Source organism: Choloepus didactylus, chromosome 7 (assembly GCF_015220235.1).
Source record: "Choloepus didactylus isolate mChoDid1 chromosome 7, mChoDid1.pri, whole genome shotgun sequence".
Lineage (NCBI taxonomy): Eukaryota > Metazoa > Chordata > Mammalia > Pilosa > Megalonychidae > Choloepus > Choloepus didactylus.
In genome coordinates this window covers 20,906,866-20,925,510 of record NC_051313.1, presented here as the reverse complement: position 1 = coordinate 20,925,510, position 18,645 = coordinate 20,906,866, and the positions used below count along the sequence as shown (strand labels likewise).

The following is an 18,645-nucleotide window of genomic DNA, read 5'->3' as shown; positions in this document are numbered from 1 at the left end:
AAGTTTTGTATTTTTCTTGAGTAAAGCAACCACTGGTATAATACTGGGTAGATGGCCTGCTCTTTACCTGGTTATGCTTCCAGCATTAACAGTGTATAGTAGCTTTCCAAACTTAAGTTTCATTACTATTTTTTTTATATGGGTGATGCCAAAGTTTTATCATTTGAAATGTCTGAAATATATATCTGAATGTAGTTAAAAGGGGAAATATTAAGTTGTATATGTGGTACTGGAATAAAATTTTTTAAAAAATCCATGTAACTGCATAACAGAAACAGTGAATCCTAAATTAAATCAAGGACTATCGTTAATAGTACAATTACAAAAATGTGCTTTCATAAATTGTTACAAATGTTCCATACCAATGCATGCTGTCAATAATAGCATGGTAAGTGGGAATCCTGTATTTTATTTATGAGTGTTCTGTAAACCACAACTTCTCTAATTAAAAAAAAAAGGCCCTTCAATTGTTTTTTCCCCTAGGATAATAAAATAAAAGAGACAGACTTACAATACTCCCTATGATATAAGCCACTTTGGAACATTCCAGAGTACTATCTCTTTGTTAGTGTGTGGGTCATCTTGCATTGGGGTTATGTTGACAATATTTGAAAAACAATGAAAAAAACAAACAAAAACTATTGTATTTTGTGACCATATCTTTTAGGTAGGTGGGTGACACCATGACAAGAAGAGAAATGACTATAAGATGTAAGATCAGATCAGTTCAATTTCATGAAATAAGTAATTTCAGTTCAGCAGGGATTAAACAAGGAAGCAGAGAGGAAAACATTTGTGCTGTTCTTGATAGGGAGCGATTAAGCATTTCAAATTCAACTAATTCATTCAAAAAATATTTATTGAGTGCCTACTATGTGCTGGCACTCTTCCTCCATTTGCTTTGTCAGCTCCCAACTTCAGTGCGGATCTGTAGTTTTGGCAATGTCTTCTGCACTCCTATTTCCCCTGGCACCTCCCTCCCGCCCCTTAACTGTAGCGCTCAATTTTCCTGCATGCTGGTTCTGAGGACTGGGCTTTTTAATCCTTTGTTTCACCTTTGCAGTTTCCTTCCCTGGACCCTTCAGTCCTGCCTCAGACTTTGACTGTGTCACATCTCTGTAGCTTAATGAAGGCATTTCCTTAAGGGTGACTGTCTGACTCTGGAACACCGTCCACCCCGGAGTCCTTGCGGTTGTGCTAGTCCCAGGCCCTAGATCTGCCTAGGGAAGCCTCCGGCTTGCTTTTGCTGAGGTGGAAACCTCCTGCATTCATTTAGCCCGGCGCCCTGAGCCGTGTGCCACCGCACGCTTCCCTTGGAACATGGTGAATTGCCAGTCCCAGCACCTCCCTCCTGGTCTCTGTCTGGTCTTTCCTGGGAAGAATCTTTATTCCCAGTGGTTTACCTACTAAATATTAACAGAGGCTCCCCTTTCCGTCCTACATGTAACTTACTTTTACAAAGAATGTAAATTGTTCTCTGGCCTTACTGCAAATTAACTATTTCACTCCAGATAGCGTAACCTCAGAAGATTCTCACTGAGTTAAACACAAAATTGTACAGATTGACCAATGAAAACATTGTAATTCAGATTAGATAATTTTGAGGTTGAACAGTATGATGTTTAAAAAAAAAAAAAAAAAAACCCAGCAAATCCCGAACTGCCAGATTAAGTTTGTTTAATGATTTTTATAAAATGATGTAATTGGAGAATAAGGCTTCAAAAATAAATTGGCAGAGTAAGATTATAAGTGGGAAACAACTGCAAGCATCAAGTGAAATGCTCTCATTTCCTCTGCAGCAGATGTAAATCCCACAGTGCAGGCCTCTTCCAGGATTCTGTTGAAGCATGAGGAGGTCATGACTCGGAGCTGGTGCTATCGATCAGGATCACTTTGGCTACTCTACCGGTTTTACTTTCAACATTTGTCCTACATACAGAAGTTATACAAAATCAGAGCATAAGCACTAAAAGCAGAAAATGTTTTCATAGTGAGCCTTGTTCATGGCTTCTTGGATACTAGCTCGTTTGCTGAAACCATACAAATCATAAATGATGACCTTCTGTTAAGATCATTGAAAGAATCAAGAGAAACTGTCAATGAGAACAGAATAAACATCTCAGTGTTACAAATAAAACATAAGCAAAAAAGAACTGTTCTCTTTTCCTTCCCCTTCCTCACCCCAAAAGCCAGGCACTCTCATTTAAGCAGTTTAATTTGGGAAAAGAAGGTTAAGGAAAGAGCCTGAATTAGGGGTCTGAAGAGTCACCTATTTATTTTGAACTATTAGCTTGGGAAAGTGAGTTTCATTTTTCCTACTGTAATTAGAAATCACAATGAAGTTGGGTTGTGAGACGTGAATAAGTAGAGGAGTGTGAAAATGTTTTGCAAACAATAAAGTCATAGATGGGCCAGAGGCATTTATACCGGACACTGGTGTTTGAGGGCAGACTGGGAGCCTTTCAGTGTCGCCTGGGTGGATGCGCGTCTGACCTTTCCGCGTCTCAGGTTCTTCACCTCCACACCGAGATTGTTCTAAGCAACTTCTAAGATCCTTGAATTCTAGACTCCTCTCATTTCTAGATTCCTCCACAGCTTCATACAGATTTTTTTTCCTCAGAATTCGCCAGTCAGATCATTACAACATGTTATCAGATTCAAGTCTTGTGATTTTTTTCCCACTGAAATAAAAATTATTTCTCATGACAAGAATTTTTGCAATAAAACTGATTGTGTAGACATCATTTTAGGCACTTGCCTGAAGGACCACTTCCCCTCACTGTATTTTTGTTTTGGTTTTTCATTTTACACTTTATGATGCCTATTTTTTTGAAGGAGCATATCTTCCGAGCTATAAGATGAGTAAGTCACAGGTATAAATTCTGATAAAGGTCCTTGCTACTTAAGAAACACTCAGTATTTGAAGCAAAATTGCACTATAATAGAGATCTGAATATAAGTAATTTAACCAATTTTATCATGTAAATTCAAATTTCAGAGGTTCTATGCTCTTTATAAACAAAAGTTTAATCAGACTCAATTAGCAGTTAAATGGGCAAAGTAGATGTCTCTATGACAATCTATTTGGGGTTGTGTGGTAGAAGTTTAAGCAAGCTTGGCTTCAGATTCTACTATCTAGAGATATTCTGGGAGAGGCCAGGTTGAATTGTGTAGATATTTGAATTTAAACTCTATAAGACTCTCAGCTTTATTAGAGATCACTGCAGAAAAGGAACAAAATCAAAATGTGCTTAAAGTAAAATAAATGCCACGCTGGGTGTTTCTACACCTACTTTATTTGATAGCTTCTAACGGATGAAGGAGATCAAATAGTTGTTTATCAGCAATGGTGCCTAAAGAAAATTTTTAAAATCTTTGTAGGGAAGCTTCTCAATTTTAGGTCCAGATGTTTTCACAGGATGACATGGAACCTGGTTAAATTCCCCATGTAGGAGTAAACCGTGTTTTGTGGCAATATCTGCAAAACGAAATACGGTCATGTTCACTATCTATGTAAAACTAGATAAAAGTTGTGGACACTTTTTGATAAAGTGAATTTACACAAAGCAACATTTAGATTTTTATATTTGGCTTTGGGATATAAGGCAATATAGAGAACTCATGCAAGGGATGCACACACACACACACACGCACACAGAGAACTTATGCTCTCTTTTCTGAGCCTCATTCTCATCCCTTTCTGAGCTAATCCCATAATGTTTGTAATCCCCTGTTGAAATAATCTAAGATTGTTCCCCAGTCTCTCAGCTAGGGAAAACATCCATGTATTGACAAATGTGTTACTATTCAAATATATCTGGAAATGTTTATAAACCCTTAAATCCAGTAATAATGGCATATCTAAGTGTATGCTGTTGAAAGAAAAATGCCCATCCAAAGTAAAAAAATTATCAGTTAAAAATCACAATACATCAAAAATATTTTTAAGGATAATTTCCACTTACCTGGTAGGTTTATTTCCTAAAAACCATAAAATATTTTCAAACAGAGAACATTCAAGTGATCTCTATTTTAACTTCTTCTCCATCTTTAACATCAAGGGGTTGAACTAGATGCTAAGATTAAAAAAAAAAAAAAAACTATCTATAATATTCTGTGACTCTAGTAAATACCATAAGATTTAAAATGTGTCCATGGTTTTATTCAAATGGAAACAGAAAAAACGTAGAAGCCTGACCATACAACCCTTTTAATTTACAGGTAACAAAGGCAAAGCCCAGGGAAGTAAAGTGACTACCCAAGAGCATCCATCCATTAAGGGATGTGTTATCAATCAATGTCACTGGTTCCAAATTTGCCTGATCATCAAAGGTTTTACTTTGCTCTGATTTATTTTGTTTTCTTAAAGATTCCAGACTCCAGTCCCCACCCCGGGAAATTCTGCATTAGTAATTACGGAAATCAAGAATCTTATTTTTTAAAGAGATGCTCAATATTCTGATTTGTAGCTAAGAGTAGGAACCACAGATCTACATTGGACCCCATGAGATACAGTAATGGAGAGGGATATTGTGCTGTCCTTGGTCAGATCTCCAATGTTACACAGCAGCATTTTGCCAACAGGTCTCGTTTTATGCCACAGGCTACCACCTCCCCAGTGTTTTCTCCCTTGCAGATGAAAAACATACAAGAGTGACATCACTTGGTGTCTGGGTTATTTTTGCTTGATAGTCTTCCCGTGGAAAATGAAAGTCCTGAAAGAAACAAGAATTAAAAGTGGGTCTACAGTTCTTACCATCCATTGAACCTCACATTTTAGAAGTTAATTCAACTTACCTCCTGAAACACTCCTTATTAATAAGAAAGTATGACACAAATTACTACCATGCTACAGTCTTCAGCCTTTTAAGGCAGACTGGAATTTTAAAATTCATTTACTTTACCTCAAGTCACAGTATATAATGAAATGAGTTTCTCTAAGTGAATACCTTCTTCCTTCATTAGGAGAAGGGTCTTTGAATAGTTTTGGCATAAAAATTCTTTAACCATCTTTGGTAGCAAAAGAAAAGCTTAAATAGAATTAAAATCTATCTAACAATATATCTGGTTTTTTTAATATACAGTCAGTGGAGAGCAAAGTTGCTTCTAAGATCTTCCATGTAGAATTCCAGGCACTTCAACACTCGTATCTCTCAGTTCTCAATATAGATTTTATGTGTTCACTGTATGCAAGTTGTGGCCAAAATATGTTTCTGTCCCTTATGCCAGTCACAAATGCCAAAGTTTAGATTAAGGCTTTTTTTTTTTAAATGTAGCACACTATAAGAAAGATATTATAATTCAGTTTTCAATGAAATATTTCTGTTCATATTGTTAACAGAAAAGTGAAGTAGTATTTTAGCTAATAATTTTAGGGAAAAGTTTAGAAAAAGGAAAAAGTGAATGACTCACCTCTAAATATGTATGACTCCAGAAAAAGCAACTCAACTAAAAGCTTACTATAAGTTTAACACAAAAAAGTAGAATTCAACATAATTTAATTTCTTTGTGTATCCCATTTAAAGAATGGTTGTTACTGACGTCGACAAAACATTATTTACTCATGTCATTTATAAGGTAGTCTTATACCAGCTCTGAGGATCAAGTATAAAATTAAAGTCATTATAAACACCAGAGATATATTAAAAGCATCTGTGAACATTTTATGTTTGCTTAGAAGGTCGATCTGTTAAAACTGTGACATTTTTATTTAAAAGGGAATTGAAGGAGATCAATGGTATTAGTATACCTTATATGAGTTAAGAAACTATGAGCTGTATTTAGAAATCCATAAATGTAGGATAAGAGTATACTTATTTTTCCCGTGTAGTTGGGGCCAAGGGACTGGTTAGTTAATACAGGTACTTCAAATGCTTTAAGCAGATACCTATTAAAAGGTATACAAAATATAAATAGTACTGTATATTTTTCAAATTTTTAAAATAAACACAAAGAATATATAGGTATACATGTTATAATTTCAAAGTCAACACTAGCACATACATTTTTCTCATCTAAATACATACTGTGTACTCCCTATTTCAACACATGCACCTACAAACACATGACCATGCACATAACCTTGCTTTTTGCCATTTGCAAGAAAGTTAGAATATACAGTATTGTACATTGTTTCAACTTATATCACACTGGCAAATTAATGAGGATGGCATTAAAAATTTTGATCAAAAAAATCAAAATATGGGAAGATAATTATTCTGTAGATTAAAAACACTGAAGACTGATGGAAAGTTAAGATTTAACTTGCTTGTCCCAGGGACCTGGAAAGACACAGAGGAGAACAGGACTGGCTGTAAACACTCAGATACTCTGTCTGGCAACTGGGTCCAGCAATCCAGGCCAGAGTCTCAGACCCTCGACGCTTCAGGGTGCAGAGCACTGGAGTAACTGTGGGCAGTTCTCTGCAAGGCAGGGGGCGCCGACGGAGATCTGGAGGCCCATCTGGACGGGAGACGGCGATTTGCTGGCCTAGCAGGTCGGGAAAATCCTTTTCCAAGGGAAGATTTCACTGCCATGGGTTCCTAGGATGCAAATGAAGACATTTATCTCACCAACACTGGCTTAATATACTATGGACTCTAACCATGAGATGAATATATTAGCATATTTATAAGCAAGTATAAGTAGAAAGAAGGTGTTTGTTAATAGTTTGTGTTCTTGGAATGTTTTAGTCAAAGCAATTCAATTTTAATATGGTACATGGCATCTGATGATCTGTTAGATCTCACACTCACAAGTTTTAACATGAGCAAGCTCATTTTAGAACTAATTATGCACTCAGGATTCAAAAAGCTCATATGAGGTAACTGTGAGTGTTATGACAGAACCACAGGTATTTCTTGGTGGAATATTAGCATGTTTTATTGTTGTTTAAAAATAACGTAATTAAATAAATTGTAAAAGGAACTTCCCTCATTTTCGTTGTGACCGACAATTTTAGAGGTCATAAGCAAAGGTTACAAAACGACTTGCTGATGACATCTTTTTTCGTTAATTATCTGTTACTGATCTCTTGAAAATTTCAAAATTATTATTGAAATACTTTTAAATTTAACTTCATTCTGATTACTAACAAATTGCTATATAGGGATCTCCTGATGAGGGAAAACTTTTTCCTTCCTTCACTTTTTTTTTTCCTTTCCTTCTCTTCTTTGTTTTTACTTTAATGGAAGAAAAGAATCCTGTGATACTTGCAATAAAAAATAAAAAGCTTCTATAACACATTTTATGCCTTTGGTTCTTAGTGACATCTTGACAAAGCCCATGATCTTTTCATCTGAGATGGGTAACAAAGATAGCTTCTGGTTCTGGAAGTTTGGCCATGGCCTGACAGTTTTATATCTGTTCCCAGTGCAGAAAACAAAAAACAAAAACAAAACTACTCTTAAGGATCTACAAAAAAGGGTCCCCTCTCCCATCCTCAATCAATGCAAAACAGGGAAACATTTAGTAATTTTTCTGGTTAGCTATTGAGAATTTTAGCTGGTTATTGTGTACATGTTTCCATTTCCCATCTCCAGCGACAGAACCTTACAGGTAAATACTGGGCTCAACTATAAAAATAAAAACAGAGAGATGTAAAACCAGGGTTCTTATTTGCAGAGGCAACTTGCATAGTTTAAAACTATGCTGCAGACACATGCACCAGGTAAAACTAGGGCATTTGAATCTGTGTTTAAAAATAATATTAAATTATCCTGTAATGATTTTTAAGTTATGTCTTAAAGGATTTTATGCATAAAAATGGACTGCTGGATATTTCTTCATTGTAAATACCAATGTTGTTGGTCCTCATTTGTCCTATAACTATGGAAGATTACAGTATCATGTAAACAGAGTATAAAAAAAAATGTAATAGTTAACTTACTTTCTTTTTGACAATTTCCATGGTAAGAATATATACAAAAGAATGGCCTTAAATTTTTAAAAAAACTATAATACCATCTATGTTTTCCATGAACTATACTAATGAATAAGAGAACTCTATAAGGCACTAATTTCAATGATGTCTTTTACCCACATTCACATTCATTGACTAATACTATGAGAAAAAATACAAATCAAATGTTAAAAGAATGACTGAACCAATCAAGCTAAAAAATAAAAAGTGCAAGTTATTTAAAAATCAACAACAAATGTACATTCTGCATAGTTTTTCAAGAAACAAACACTTCATCTTCTCAAGGTTCTTAAGCCTATTTATTACATTTGTTATCCCATTTCAGAAGAAAAGTCATAATGCACTTTTCTCAGTTAAAGAACTACACTTTAAAGGTTACGTTGAGTTACAATCTTGGGGTACATATTTATTCACGAAGGGTTGAGAAGTTAAGAGGATGCCAAAAAATGTGCCCACAATTCTATTTATATGAATGGGCAACTGACTAAATTCTGAGCTGTTGCTAAATGTGGATACAGTTCTACCCAAATATGTTATTTGCTTTCTCACCTCTGTTTTCTTTTTCTGGTCTATTCCTTGCTTCACTTGTCCCCCCCACATCGCTGTCTTTTGCTCAAGCTCCTGTTCCATGTGGAGCATTTCTAAATGCTGATGTAATGTGGGCCCACCACTGACATCAGAATTATATTTGTTCCAATTATCCTGGAAGCAGTTAGAATTTTGCAGTGCAGACCCTGTGGATGTCTCATAGGTTTTCAGAAGCTTTTCCACAACACCATAATTTGACCTGGGATCAGCTGACCTTGGACGGTCAGACAAGTTACTTGGTCTCCAGCGGTGCTCATGGAGCATATTCCAGTAACTGCTAGGACTCAGGTGTTCCTGCATCTGCCTGACGAGGCCTGCTGTGAACTTACTGGTGGGATTATCAGGCATATTTTCTGTGGGCACAGGTACATGGGCACTGGTTTTCAGAACAGCAGGCATATTGTCATTTTCTGGTATTTTACCTGTACAGGTAATTAAGGTATCACAGGATTTAGGCTCTTCAGATGACTCTGAGTAGCTCTGAATCTGCTGTATTGCATGACAATTTCTGTCTGTCCTGAAAACAGTCCTGTTAAATTCATCACTCTTTGCTGCCAGCTTTTCATTCCTGGTGATTCTTTCAAACCTGTAACTGACACTTGGAAGTGGGCCACCACTCCTTGTCACCGTGGAGCTACAGTCATTGTTGACATGAAGATCAGGATGAGATTTGGCATGGTGATCTGGGACCACCTTTTCCAATTTTGGCTTACTGGGGCTAGAGCAGGTTTTCTGAAACTGCAATGTAGAGGGGCTAGTTTTTGCATCTATCCCAGTGTTGCATGAGCCCATGCTAAGTCCAGAATCTTCACTAGATGGAGGCTTGCTATCTATTTTGGCTGCTGTTGCCAAAGAGGAAAATATGATACCCTCATTCAAAGTCCTCCCTTCATGTGGACACAATACAGGATTCTGACGCTGCCTCAAAAGGAAATGAGGATTGCAGTTCCTTTCACCTTCACCCTTGTGGGCCAACCAGATGTTGTTGTCGAAACTTTCTTTCCACCCTTCATGGGCGTGGATACCTTCAGAATATGAGCTGGGGAAATTTCGAGATGTGCTTCTTGGAGGAGGAACTGGTGGAGCTTCGTTTCTTTGCAAATCATTTTTCAGAGAACTGCTTTGCAGTGCATCTGTGCAGCTCATATTCTTTCTACTTTTCTGTTTTTCTTTTTCTAAATTGATTGGAAGAATGCACAGGTCACTGTTTATCATGTGTTCCCCATGAGGCACATTAATTATATTTGGCATTTCCTGGAGGAAGGAATCTGACTTCATCCTAAACAATTATAAAACATGGTAGATTAGTGATAATTATTTAGGATAAACTCTCAAAAGGAATCAGGGAGTAAGCAATGGATTTCTGTTATAGTAAAAGGAGTCACAACTTCCTCGCACGTATCACTTTAATATAACCCCTATTAAAAAATTTTAAGGTCCTTTTACTGTAGGATAAAAAGCCCAATTTTCAGTGTTACATTCAAGGCCCTACATACTCTGGCCCAAACTATCTTTTCAAACTTGTCTCTCATTATTCCTATTACCTGAATATTTACCTATACTCAGACTGGACTATGTAGTGTCTTGGTTTTTTGCTCTAAGAGGATTCCTACTTCCATAAGTTTTCTCTGGCCATTTCTTTACTTCAAATGCCTCCCTACCTCCCTTCTGCCTACTGAATCCCCTATCCCTTACGAATGCTGAGCTCAAGTTCCATCGCTTGAATTTGAAATAAGCTTTTAAGATGTACATTAGAAATCTGATTAAAAGTGCAATGAGATGTGAGTAATTCCCAGTGCAAGGTGTTATTTGGGCTAAGGCTTGAAAGCGAAGAAACAATTTCCTGGATGAGTAAAGAGCATGTAGGCAAAGTGAACTGTACAAAAGAAGGGTGGCTATTCAAGGAAAATAAATACTTTGCTGTGATGGATTATAAAGCAAAGTGGGGAGGAAGATGGAAAATAAGAGCAAAACATCAAGTCAGTGTAAAATTGTACTGTCTTTGAATTACATATTAAGGATTTTGAACTTTTTTTCCTATTGGCCCTGGAGCAACAGTGAAAGCTTTATACCGGGTGTGATTTGTACAAGAAATCTGGCAAATATTTTTTGGGTCATTAAATTAAAACCCAAATATAGCAACAATGTGGATTCGCAAATCCAATTTAGTTAATCATGCTGATTTATTCATATTTATTCAATGTATAAAAGATTACAAGATAGCTTATCATAAAGTGCAGATAAATACCCATTAACAGAGAATAGTAAGCAAAAGTTAAATAGGCAAGTAGAGAGCAGAACTATGACTAAAACATGATTGGCCAAGAAAATTTAAAAGTATATGCAAAAGTTCTCTCTGAGCTTCTTAAAAGGTAGAAAACAATAAGGAAACATATTGTTTTAGCTTTCACAGGGAAGACTATAACTCTACCAGGGTATAGGCATTGATCCTAGAATAATCCAACTTGAACTTCAAATATATTTTTTTAACTTGGCTAAAGCTTACTCTAACAGTTATACAATGTTTCTGAACTGAAATAACATTTTTATGGCCTTGTATATATGTGCGTACATATTCATGATATGATGTTCTACTGAAAATTATGTATGCATCTATTACATAAATAATAAACACAAAGAAATAAATAACTCAGGAGAACATCATATAACTAAAATACCACATGGATTAAAATGACATAGCTTAAAAATGGTTTTAACTAAATTAAATCCAGCTGTATACTACTCTTCCACTGGCCATACACTCAAAATGGAAAAAGGACTACATTAGAGGATACTTGTTAAATTTATTAAGGGGGGGTGGAACAGTCCATTACCAAAACACTGAAAGGAAAAAATATTCCTGATTGTCAAATTGCAAAGAGAACTCGAAAACTTGAATTAGCAATTAGTAAGCAGAGAAATACACAATTACAGTTTCTCTCTCCTATCCAAGATAACAAATTTTTATAATTCGTTGTTAATTCCCACCAACAAAGTGTAGGAGGAGGCAGTTAGAACTTATTAACTAAAGACAATATTCTTCTTGGTTTTCCAACTTCAGAGAATTACAAATGTACCAGCCTACCTTCTGTGGTTAGATTGCTTTCGAATTTCTTCTTGAAAGCTGCATAATTCTTCACTAACCTTGGCAAGTTCTTCAAGGGCCTTTATACATATAAACAATAGCACATTAGCACTTTGAAATGTAAATATTTCTTTAGTAACAGCTCTAGAACAGTCAGATCTTACTTACTGCGTTGAGGACGCCAGAGCAGTTCTTGCTCGCTTTCTCAGAAATCCTCAGGTCAGGACAGGCCTCACATTCCTTTAGGTTGGTTGTGGCTGAAGGATCCATAAACCCTACTTGTGTTTTTTTTGTTGCTTTTTGCTCCTTACACACTTGATTTCCTTTACTGAGTAAGTTCTGCTGTGTTTTAAATTCTTTTTCCAGACCGAGCATGTGATTCATTCCTGTAAAATCACATTGTCCTGAAGTGGGGTAAAGTGGAGAAGATTCTGCCATTTTGTCTTGAATAGCCTTCTCAGCGTCAACATCAGTGGTCTTAGCATGTTCATGCATGTTGATTTTCCTCCAGAGCTTTACTTCTTGGCAAAGCTGTAAGGAAAACAAAGATACAACATTTGTTTACTAATGCAGTATGCTGATATTTGTTATTCTAAGCCAACAGTTTTGAGTTCTCTTTGCCATATTACTATATACTACCCAAAGCACCAAGATTTATGCCTCCAAATGGCAAATAGTGCCTCTAAAATCTAGGTTGGCTAGAACAACTTTTTTTTTTTAACCATTCATAATACTGATTCATTTTATTTTTTAGATAGTTATCACTATTTTATTTGCAAACAAGTATAGAGTGGTTAAGCAAATTTCCTAAAGTGCCACAGGTAGCAAGGAGCAGACTCGGAATCTAAACCTACCATTTCAGCTCCACAGCCATCCTGCGAGGGGGCACTGAACCTGTGTCTTTCATGTCTTTGATGGATCCTCCCAGGTTGTGATCTGCTATTTTGATAGGAAAAGGGAACTTCAGGGGCTCCCATCTCTTCTTGTCAAGCCCTGAATTTGTTAATCTAGTGCAAACCTAACTGCTACAAAACAATATGAGGGGAGAGTTGGGTGGGTGTAGTACAGAAGAAAAAAGTCTAACCGTGAAAACTGTTGAAAGTGGTACATGAAAATCAGCTGGAACAACTATGATGGACCATAAAGACCGTTTTTAGTATGGCAAAACAGAGTAACTTCTACCTTTCTGACTAGAAATCTCAAAAAGAAAACAGACCTGTTCCAATATGTAGATATGATGATGATACAAAACTACTGTCACAAAATTGGAACAACTTCCATCAATTACTGGCCATGCTCTGCAATTGCTTTCAAGACAAAAAGAGTTTAACCAACATTAAATTCATTTTTATTTACATATTTGACCCTGCTTCAACACCAAAATTTAACTCTCTGAAATAGTTGGCAACCTCATCAAGTCAGCTCATTTCATTCCCTAAGCAGATATTTTGCAATCAAAGGATGTTTCCTTTGGAAGTTATACCAATGAGGGCTAGATATTACCAAGATCCTTTTTAATGCAAGGCTATACACATTCCAGAAAAATTTCTTATCCAGATTAAGACAAACATGGCTATGTCCCAAGTGATATAATAGAACTTAAAGGCTTTGCTCATTGGTTAGTCAGTATTAAAGTAGGTCCCAAATTATTTCTTGATTAGGTGTCAGTTATGCCTGCAGGTACTTGCTCAGCTCACTCCTGAAGAGAGGGAGGAACTGGCCTTCTGTTCAGGCTTGAATCTTGGCAAAGTGTTTCAAATTTCGTGAGACTGTCAGATAATCACTGAAGCATAGGGCTCTAGATTTTATAAGCACAACCAATATCTACATTACCAATATTATATGAGGAATATAATAACAGACTTATTGCTGTTCAATATTTACCCAAATCTCAGTTGAGTGACACCCTATACAAAGTTGATGTCTGCAAAACATACAGTCCACTCGTTTCTATTTTTACGAATCTATGGATTGTCAGGACACCATTAAACAGCAACCCTGAATCAACTGTTTTGCCCCCTATAAAATAATTTTTACTGAATTGTTTGGGCATTATGACTTTGCTGACCTTGAGGGATAGTATAAGAAGCAGTCCTTTAAAATGTTGTGTTCAATCTAAGGTTGCTGCTGGTGACACTGTCTTCTTTTTTGATGAACCACAGGAAAAAACAAAATTGCTTTGGTTTAAAAACCAGAAAAAAGTGGTATTCCTGGAATTTAGGTTTGTTTCTATCTTCTGGATATTAAGACATAAGCATTTGATAATTTTTGAGTTAGTCTCTAGAAAGCTTAGATTCATCATATATATTTCATATATTATCCTTCCTCATCTTCATTTTTGTTTTAGCATACTTTACCTTGTATGTAATTTTGCATGCTATTTTAAATCCTTTCCGGGACTTGAGTGAGGTGCAAATAAATAGTAACATAGTATGACTGACAAAAAACAACTTATTTTGTAAAAGGAAATCTGTGTGGTCTGGTACTCAGCCCTTGTCAATGGTTATCTAATCATTCTACTAAAGGAAAGAAGCAAGAAAGACTGCAGTGCAATGAAAAGTTTCCAGATGTTAATGAACTCTATCCAGAGTTTCGGTCTGGATGATTCCAGGTTTCAAATGATCCAGTATGTATATTTTGGTTTTGCAACAGCAAATGCAAAAAGAATTCACAAACATTTGTGAATAGTGGCTGACAGAGAGTTAGAGTCTTAATACCTATCAGTGGATCCTCTCACTAAGCAATAGAGTCATTTTGAAATCACTGAAGTTATAAGTCTGTATTCAGGGTCTATAATTTCCTAATACATGGCTTAAAAATTTAACACTTGGAAGTTAGTGATAAATACTATGTAAATTCAGTCTATTGTCCTTATGACGTAATAAAATTTTTCCAAATGTTCATTTCTTAATTTTAGTTTTCAAGAATTGTCTTGGTTCTCTCTGAGACTGTGAAGATGTTTTCCTCCTATTTTCTTCAGTATTTTTATCCCAGCTTTGCAGACAGTAAGAAGACATCTTATATATATATTTGAAATATATTCTAAATATTTCATATATATTATATGTTTGCATATTTGAATATGTACACACACATGATAAAGTGGGGAATATAGTGCTGGTATTCAGCAATTACAGAGCATCATCTAGAGGCATTCTGGGTAAGTGTGTTATCTAAACATATTCCAGTCCCAGCTATGGAGATGTATTCCAAAGGTTCCACAGATGTCATCAGGCAGCAAGGCATGAACATAGCACTATAGCAACTGTCCAAGATGAAGAAAATATTTTGTCATTACAACCCTTCTGTCTCCCCAATGCAAAAAAAAAAAAAAAAAAGGAGTCTTTCAAAGAACAGTATCTATAGGAACCACAAGCCTATGTTTAAAGTATGTTTAATGCCTGCTAATTGATAAGGCTAATAATTTACCATTGACGGACTCTGCAGAGTTGTCAGAATAATTATCTGACAATGACAAATTTAACCAGACACCAGATTTTTAAGTTAATGATATTGTCTAGACTAATCCTGTCTTCTTTAACTATTGTTTGGATGCTAGGAGTATCTGAGATGTTGCTAACTGGACCTCCCGTGCCTTTTGAGGCCAGTGACCCATAACTACAAGTCAGTTTGTGACTGAAATAGACTTTTGGATTCTGATATGACCTATGCATCTCCTTGCTGATCCAGTCCAAGTCTCTGGGCAGTGGAATTAAGGGAACAAGCCTAACGCGTTTTCCAAACTACAGGAAGACAAGATGTGGATTTTCCCGAGCAAAGAAATTACATTTGCTTGCCTTTCAATCTCTAATTATGCACTACCTGCCTTCCTTTTTAGTTCTATTTTAGAGGAATGTCTAACAGCTACTCTCTTTTTCCTTTTATCATGCCAATTTATATTTTAATTGCAACCAATTACATGGTTGTTAATAAGAAAAATGTTTGTGCTATAAACACATAAAGTACTTGTTTTGATTGCCTGTAAATAAAGGCCAATGAGTCTGTTAAAATAATCACTTTGGTAATGTGCATAAACCCATATAAGTCAAAACTATGAATGTTACCAGAAGAAAGTATAAACAATTTTCAGTTGGAGTAAGCCTGAATATACACTAATGCAACTCCCTGAAAGAAACATACCAGTCCCAGCACGCCGAGAGATGGTTAACAGAGATGAAATGACTCTTTGTGTCAAGTCATGGCATGCCATTTTTTAGAACCTCTTTCCTACTAAATGCACTAATAAATGTAGCACACCCTGCCAGAATAAGTCTCATGTTCAGTGCCTTTTTCTCTTTGATATACAACATTCTTTTTTATTATACTGAGTTATCTAGCATGTAATTTCCCTTAGTAAACATTATTCATAAATCATCTCAGGAAAGGAAAAGATCTATACTGTAATGCCCAATTGCAATTTTGCTAATACATGTCCCAGTGATTGTTTTACTCTCTTGAGTCTTCCACATGGGCTCTGATATTTTAAAACTCATGCAAAATACAAACCTTACTTTTGATGCCAAGGCTTTCTGGTCATAAAGTAATAAATTGCCACATTTTAGAATGACATCTCAAGCTCTTAATCTCCATCCAAAGCTATAAAATAAGCCTAGGCCCTCAGATACCATTGGTTAAAGTTAGGCTATTTCTGGTCCAGTAAATGTCACTGATACATGCATCTGTTATGTTGAATAAGGAAAATAAAAATACTTTCCAATTAAAGACAAAGTTTAACAGAATTTTCATCTGAGCTGTAGTTTGCAATATATTCAAAACAAATCACTTGTACCTCTTCTATCTTCTTCTGCATGATCTTCCATTGACTTTCCCATTCCTTCCTTTCATTGTCAAACTGGTCCAGTAATTCCATCTTTTCTTTGTGCCAGTCAGTCTCTGTGTTCTCCCACTGCTTATGTAGGTCCATGGCAACCGTGTGTCAGCGGAGAGGTGTTTCTGCTGATCTCTGCCTTCTCTTAACTGTTTCTTGGAAGCTTGGAGTTGTTTTATTTGAAGCAGTCTCACTTGCCTTAAAATAAAGCCTAATATAAACATAACAAGAGAGAGTTCCAAATCCATGTCCTTTCTGGAAACATTTTATCAAATTGCAAGAGCCATTAACCTAAACAAACTATAGGAAAATTGGACTCAAAAGAAAAGAAGTAGACGACAACAATCTGCTTAAGAACAAGAAACTAACAGAGTCCATAAAGAAGGTCTGTACAGTTTTTGTCCCCTCTGTTTCTGCAACCAGACAGCAAAATTATACTGGAAAGATGGTTACATGCATGTGTGAGATATAAGTATTTCTTTCCCCAACTACCTAATCTAAAGATTGTTTTATTTTTCATGAATGTATAAGAGTGGAAGTATCAAATTCAACGTATGGCCACATCTACACAACAGTGGCAGATTCTGCTGTAATCTAATTACTGTCTTGAGCCATCTGATTATATATTTCTGTGACTAAATTCCAGAGCCAGTGCTGAACTACAGCATCAATTCTATAGTCAGAGACCAGTCCCATGCCAAATGTGATACTGTATCAAGACTCTAAAGTTGGTAGTCAGTCAACCCTGAACTGATGTATCACCATGAGCCCAGACTAAATTATACAAATATATTTTAATTACATCACTTCATCAAATAAAATCGGAAAACATCAAGACTATACTATGAGGTACAAGCTAAAATTTATCTAGCTCTTTTCCTTTTCATAGACTGTATCACAGCCTGTTTAGGATATTAGAATACAGAGAACTGAAGAAAACACTTCACTCAGTTCCTGGGAAAATCTTTGATTAAAACAAGCAGTGCTGGAAAGAATTAGATTACTAGCATTTGGGGTTTTAAGATATAGTTTAATATATTATCTGTATCTCCATTTTAAGTCACCTAAATTTCTGAGCTTCAGTTTATTCACAATAAGAATTTTCGTGGGATTGTTTTAAAGATTAAATGACATGTTGAATACAATGTCATTTGAAAATAATAAAAATTTTCCCCAATTTTGCATTAAAAAATGTTTGCTCTGCTTTAATTAAAAATAATTTGTGGTTAATAAAGTCAGATAGCCTTTTAATGGGTAGAAAAGCATATTTAATATGCCTGACACTCCATCTAAGAGAACCATGCTTGTAAGAAGTGTAACTCTTCAGTTTACTACGTCATTACCAAATTGCTTTAACTTTTCACATGGCAGCTTGTGCTAATTATGAGCCAAGTTCCTACGAGTCAATAGCTTCCTGAGTGCTGGCTCTGTAGAGTTAAACCTACAAAACCAGGCAGTAAATGCCATTTCTATAGGTACAGAAGATGGCTGCATATTTCATATCCCAAATGAAGATAAAAATTGAAGACTAATTTTACTTTTGTTAGACCACTCTGAACATACAAACATGAAAGGCAAACTGCTCTGAACATACATTTTCGATCTGCAATTTATCCATGAATTATAATACATTAAGAAAAACTTTAGCCAGATATGTAGTGTTCCGCCTCCAAAAAGACCCTAGTAACATTGTAATTTATACTGTTACTATTCTCTCAAACTACATGGCACTAGAAGCTGCTCTGGCTCTGGAAGGGAAGGCTTTGTTGACTGGGCCTTCTCAATGTAAACGATGAGTTAGTAATTTTTGAGTAGATTTTTACCTATTGTCTTGGCACTCATAACATTATGAATAATTCAGTCAGGAAAAATGAATAATTTTGGATTTTTCCATTAAAGATGCTACCATGTCTCATTTTATCCACCTCACCATTCTCTGTTTCTAACCTTGTTCTCTGTCTCCTCTATCACTTTCACTTACTTTTAGTTCCCTTCCAGACCTACTAGGCAGTGAATACAAGTAGCAACTTGAGCAAATGCACAGTTGCCCCAAAATGAATTTGTCAACAAAGACCTATCAAAACAAAGAACATACAGAATTTAGTTTTTATTTTGGCTAATCTATCTTTGATCTTGATTACCTTGTAATCTTTTAGATTCATCCAACAACTGCTCACACGAAATACACAGTGCTTACTGTGAGAGACTAACAGACTGCTTTCA

The 18,645-nt window shown here is 35.8% G+C and overlaps 1 protein-coding gene across 3 annotated transcripts in view; it reads right to left on the bottom strand.

Moving 5' to 3' along the window:
• Window positions 1–3,278: 3,278 nt before the first annotated feature.
• KIAA0408 (KIAA0408 ortholog) overlaps window positions 3,279–18,645 on the bottom strand; it is a 31,763-nt gene continuing 16,396 nt past the window's right edge. For 2 of the 3 annotated variants that reach the window (XM_037843166.1, XM_037843168.1), the window contains exons 2-7: window positions 16,384–16,633; window positions 11,763–12,125; window positions 11,595–11,674; window positions 8,471–9,788; window positions 4,650–6,542; window positions 3,279–4,076 (exon numbers count right to left, since the gene is read on the bottom strand). In XM_037843166.1, the coding sequence (XP_037699094.1) occupies window positions 6,369–6,542; window positions 8,471–9,788; window positions 11,595–11,674; window positions 11,763–12,125; window positions 16,384–16,518 (2,070 nt within the window). In that variant the 5' untranslated portion in view covers window positions 16,519–16,633 and the 3' untranslated portion in view covers window positions 3,279–4,076; window positions 4,650–6,368. The remainder of the gene's footprint in view (window positions 4,077–4,649; window positions 6,543–8,470; window positions 9,789–11,594; window positions 11,675–11,762; window positions 12,126–16,383; window positions 16,634–18,645) is intronic. The other variant, XM_037843167.1, reaches the window with a different exon arrangement.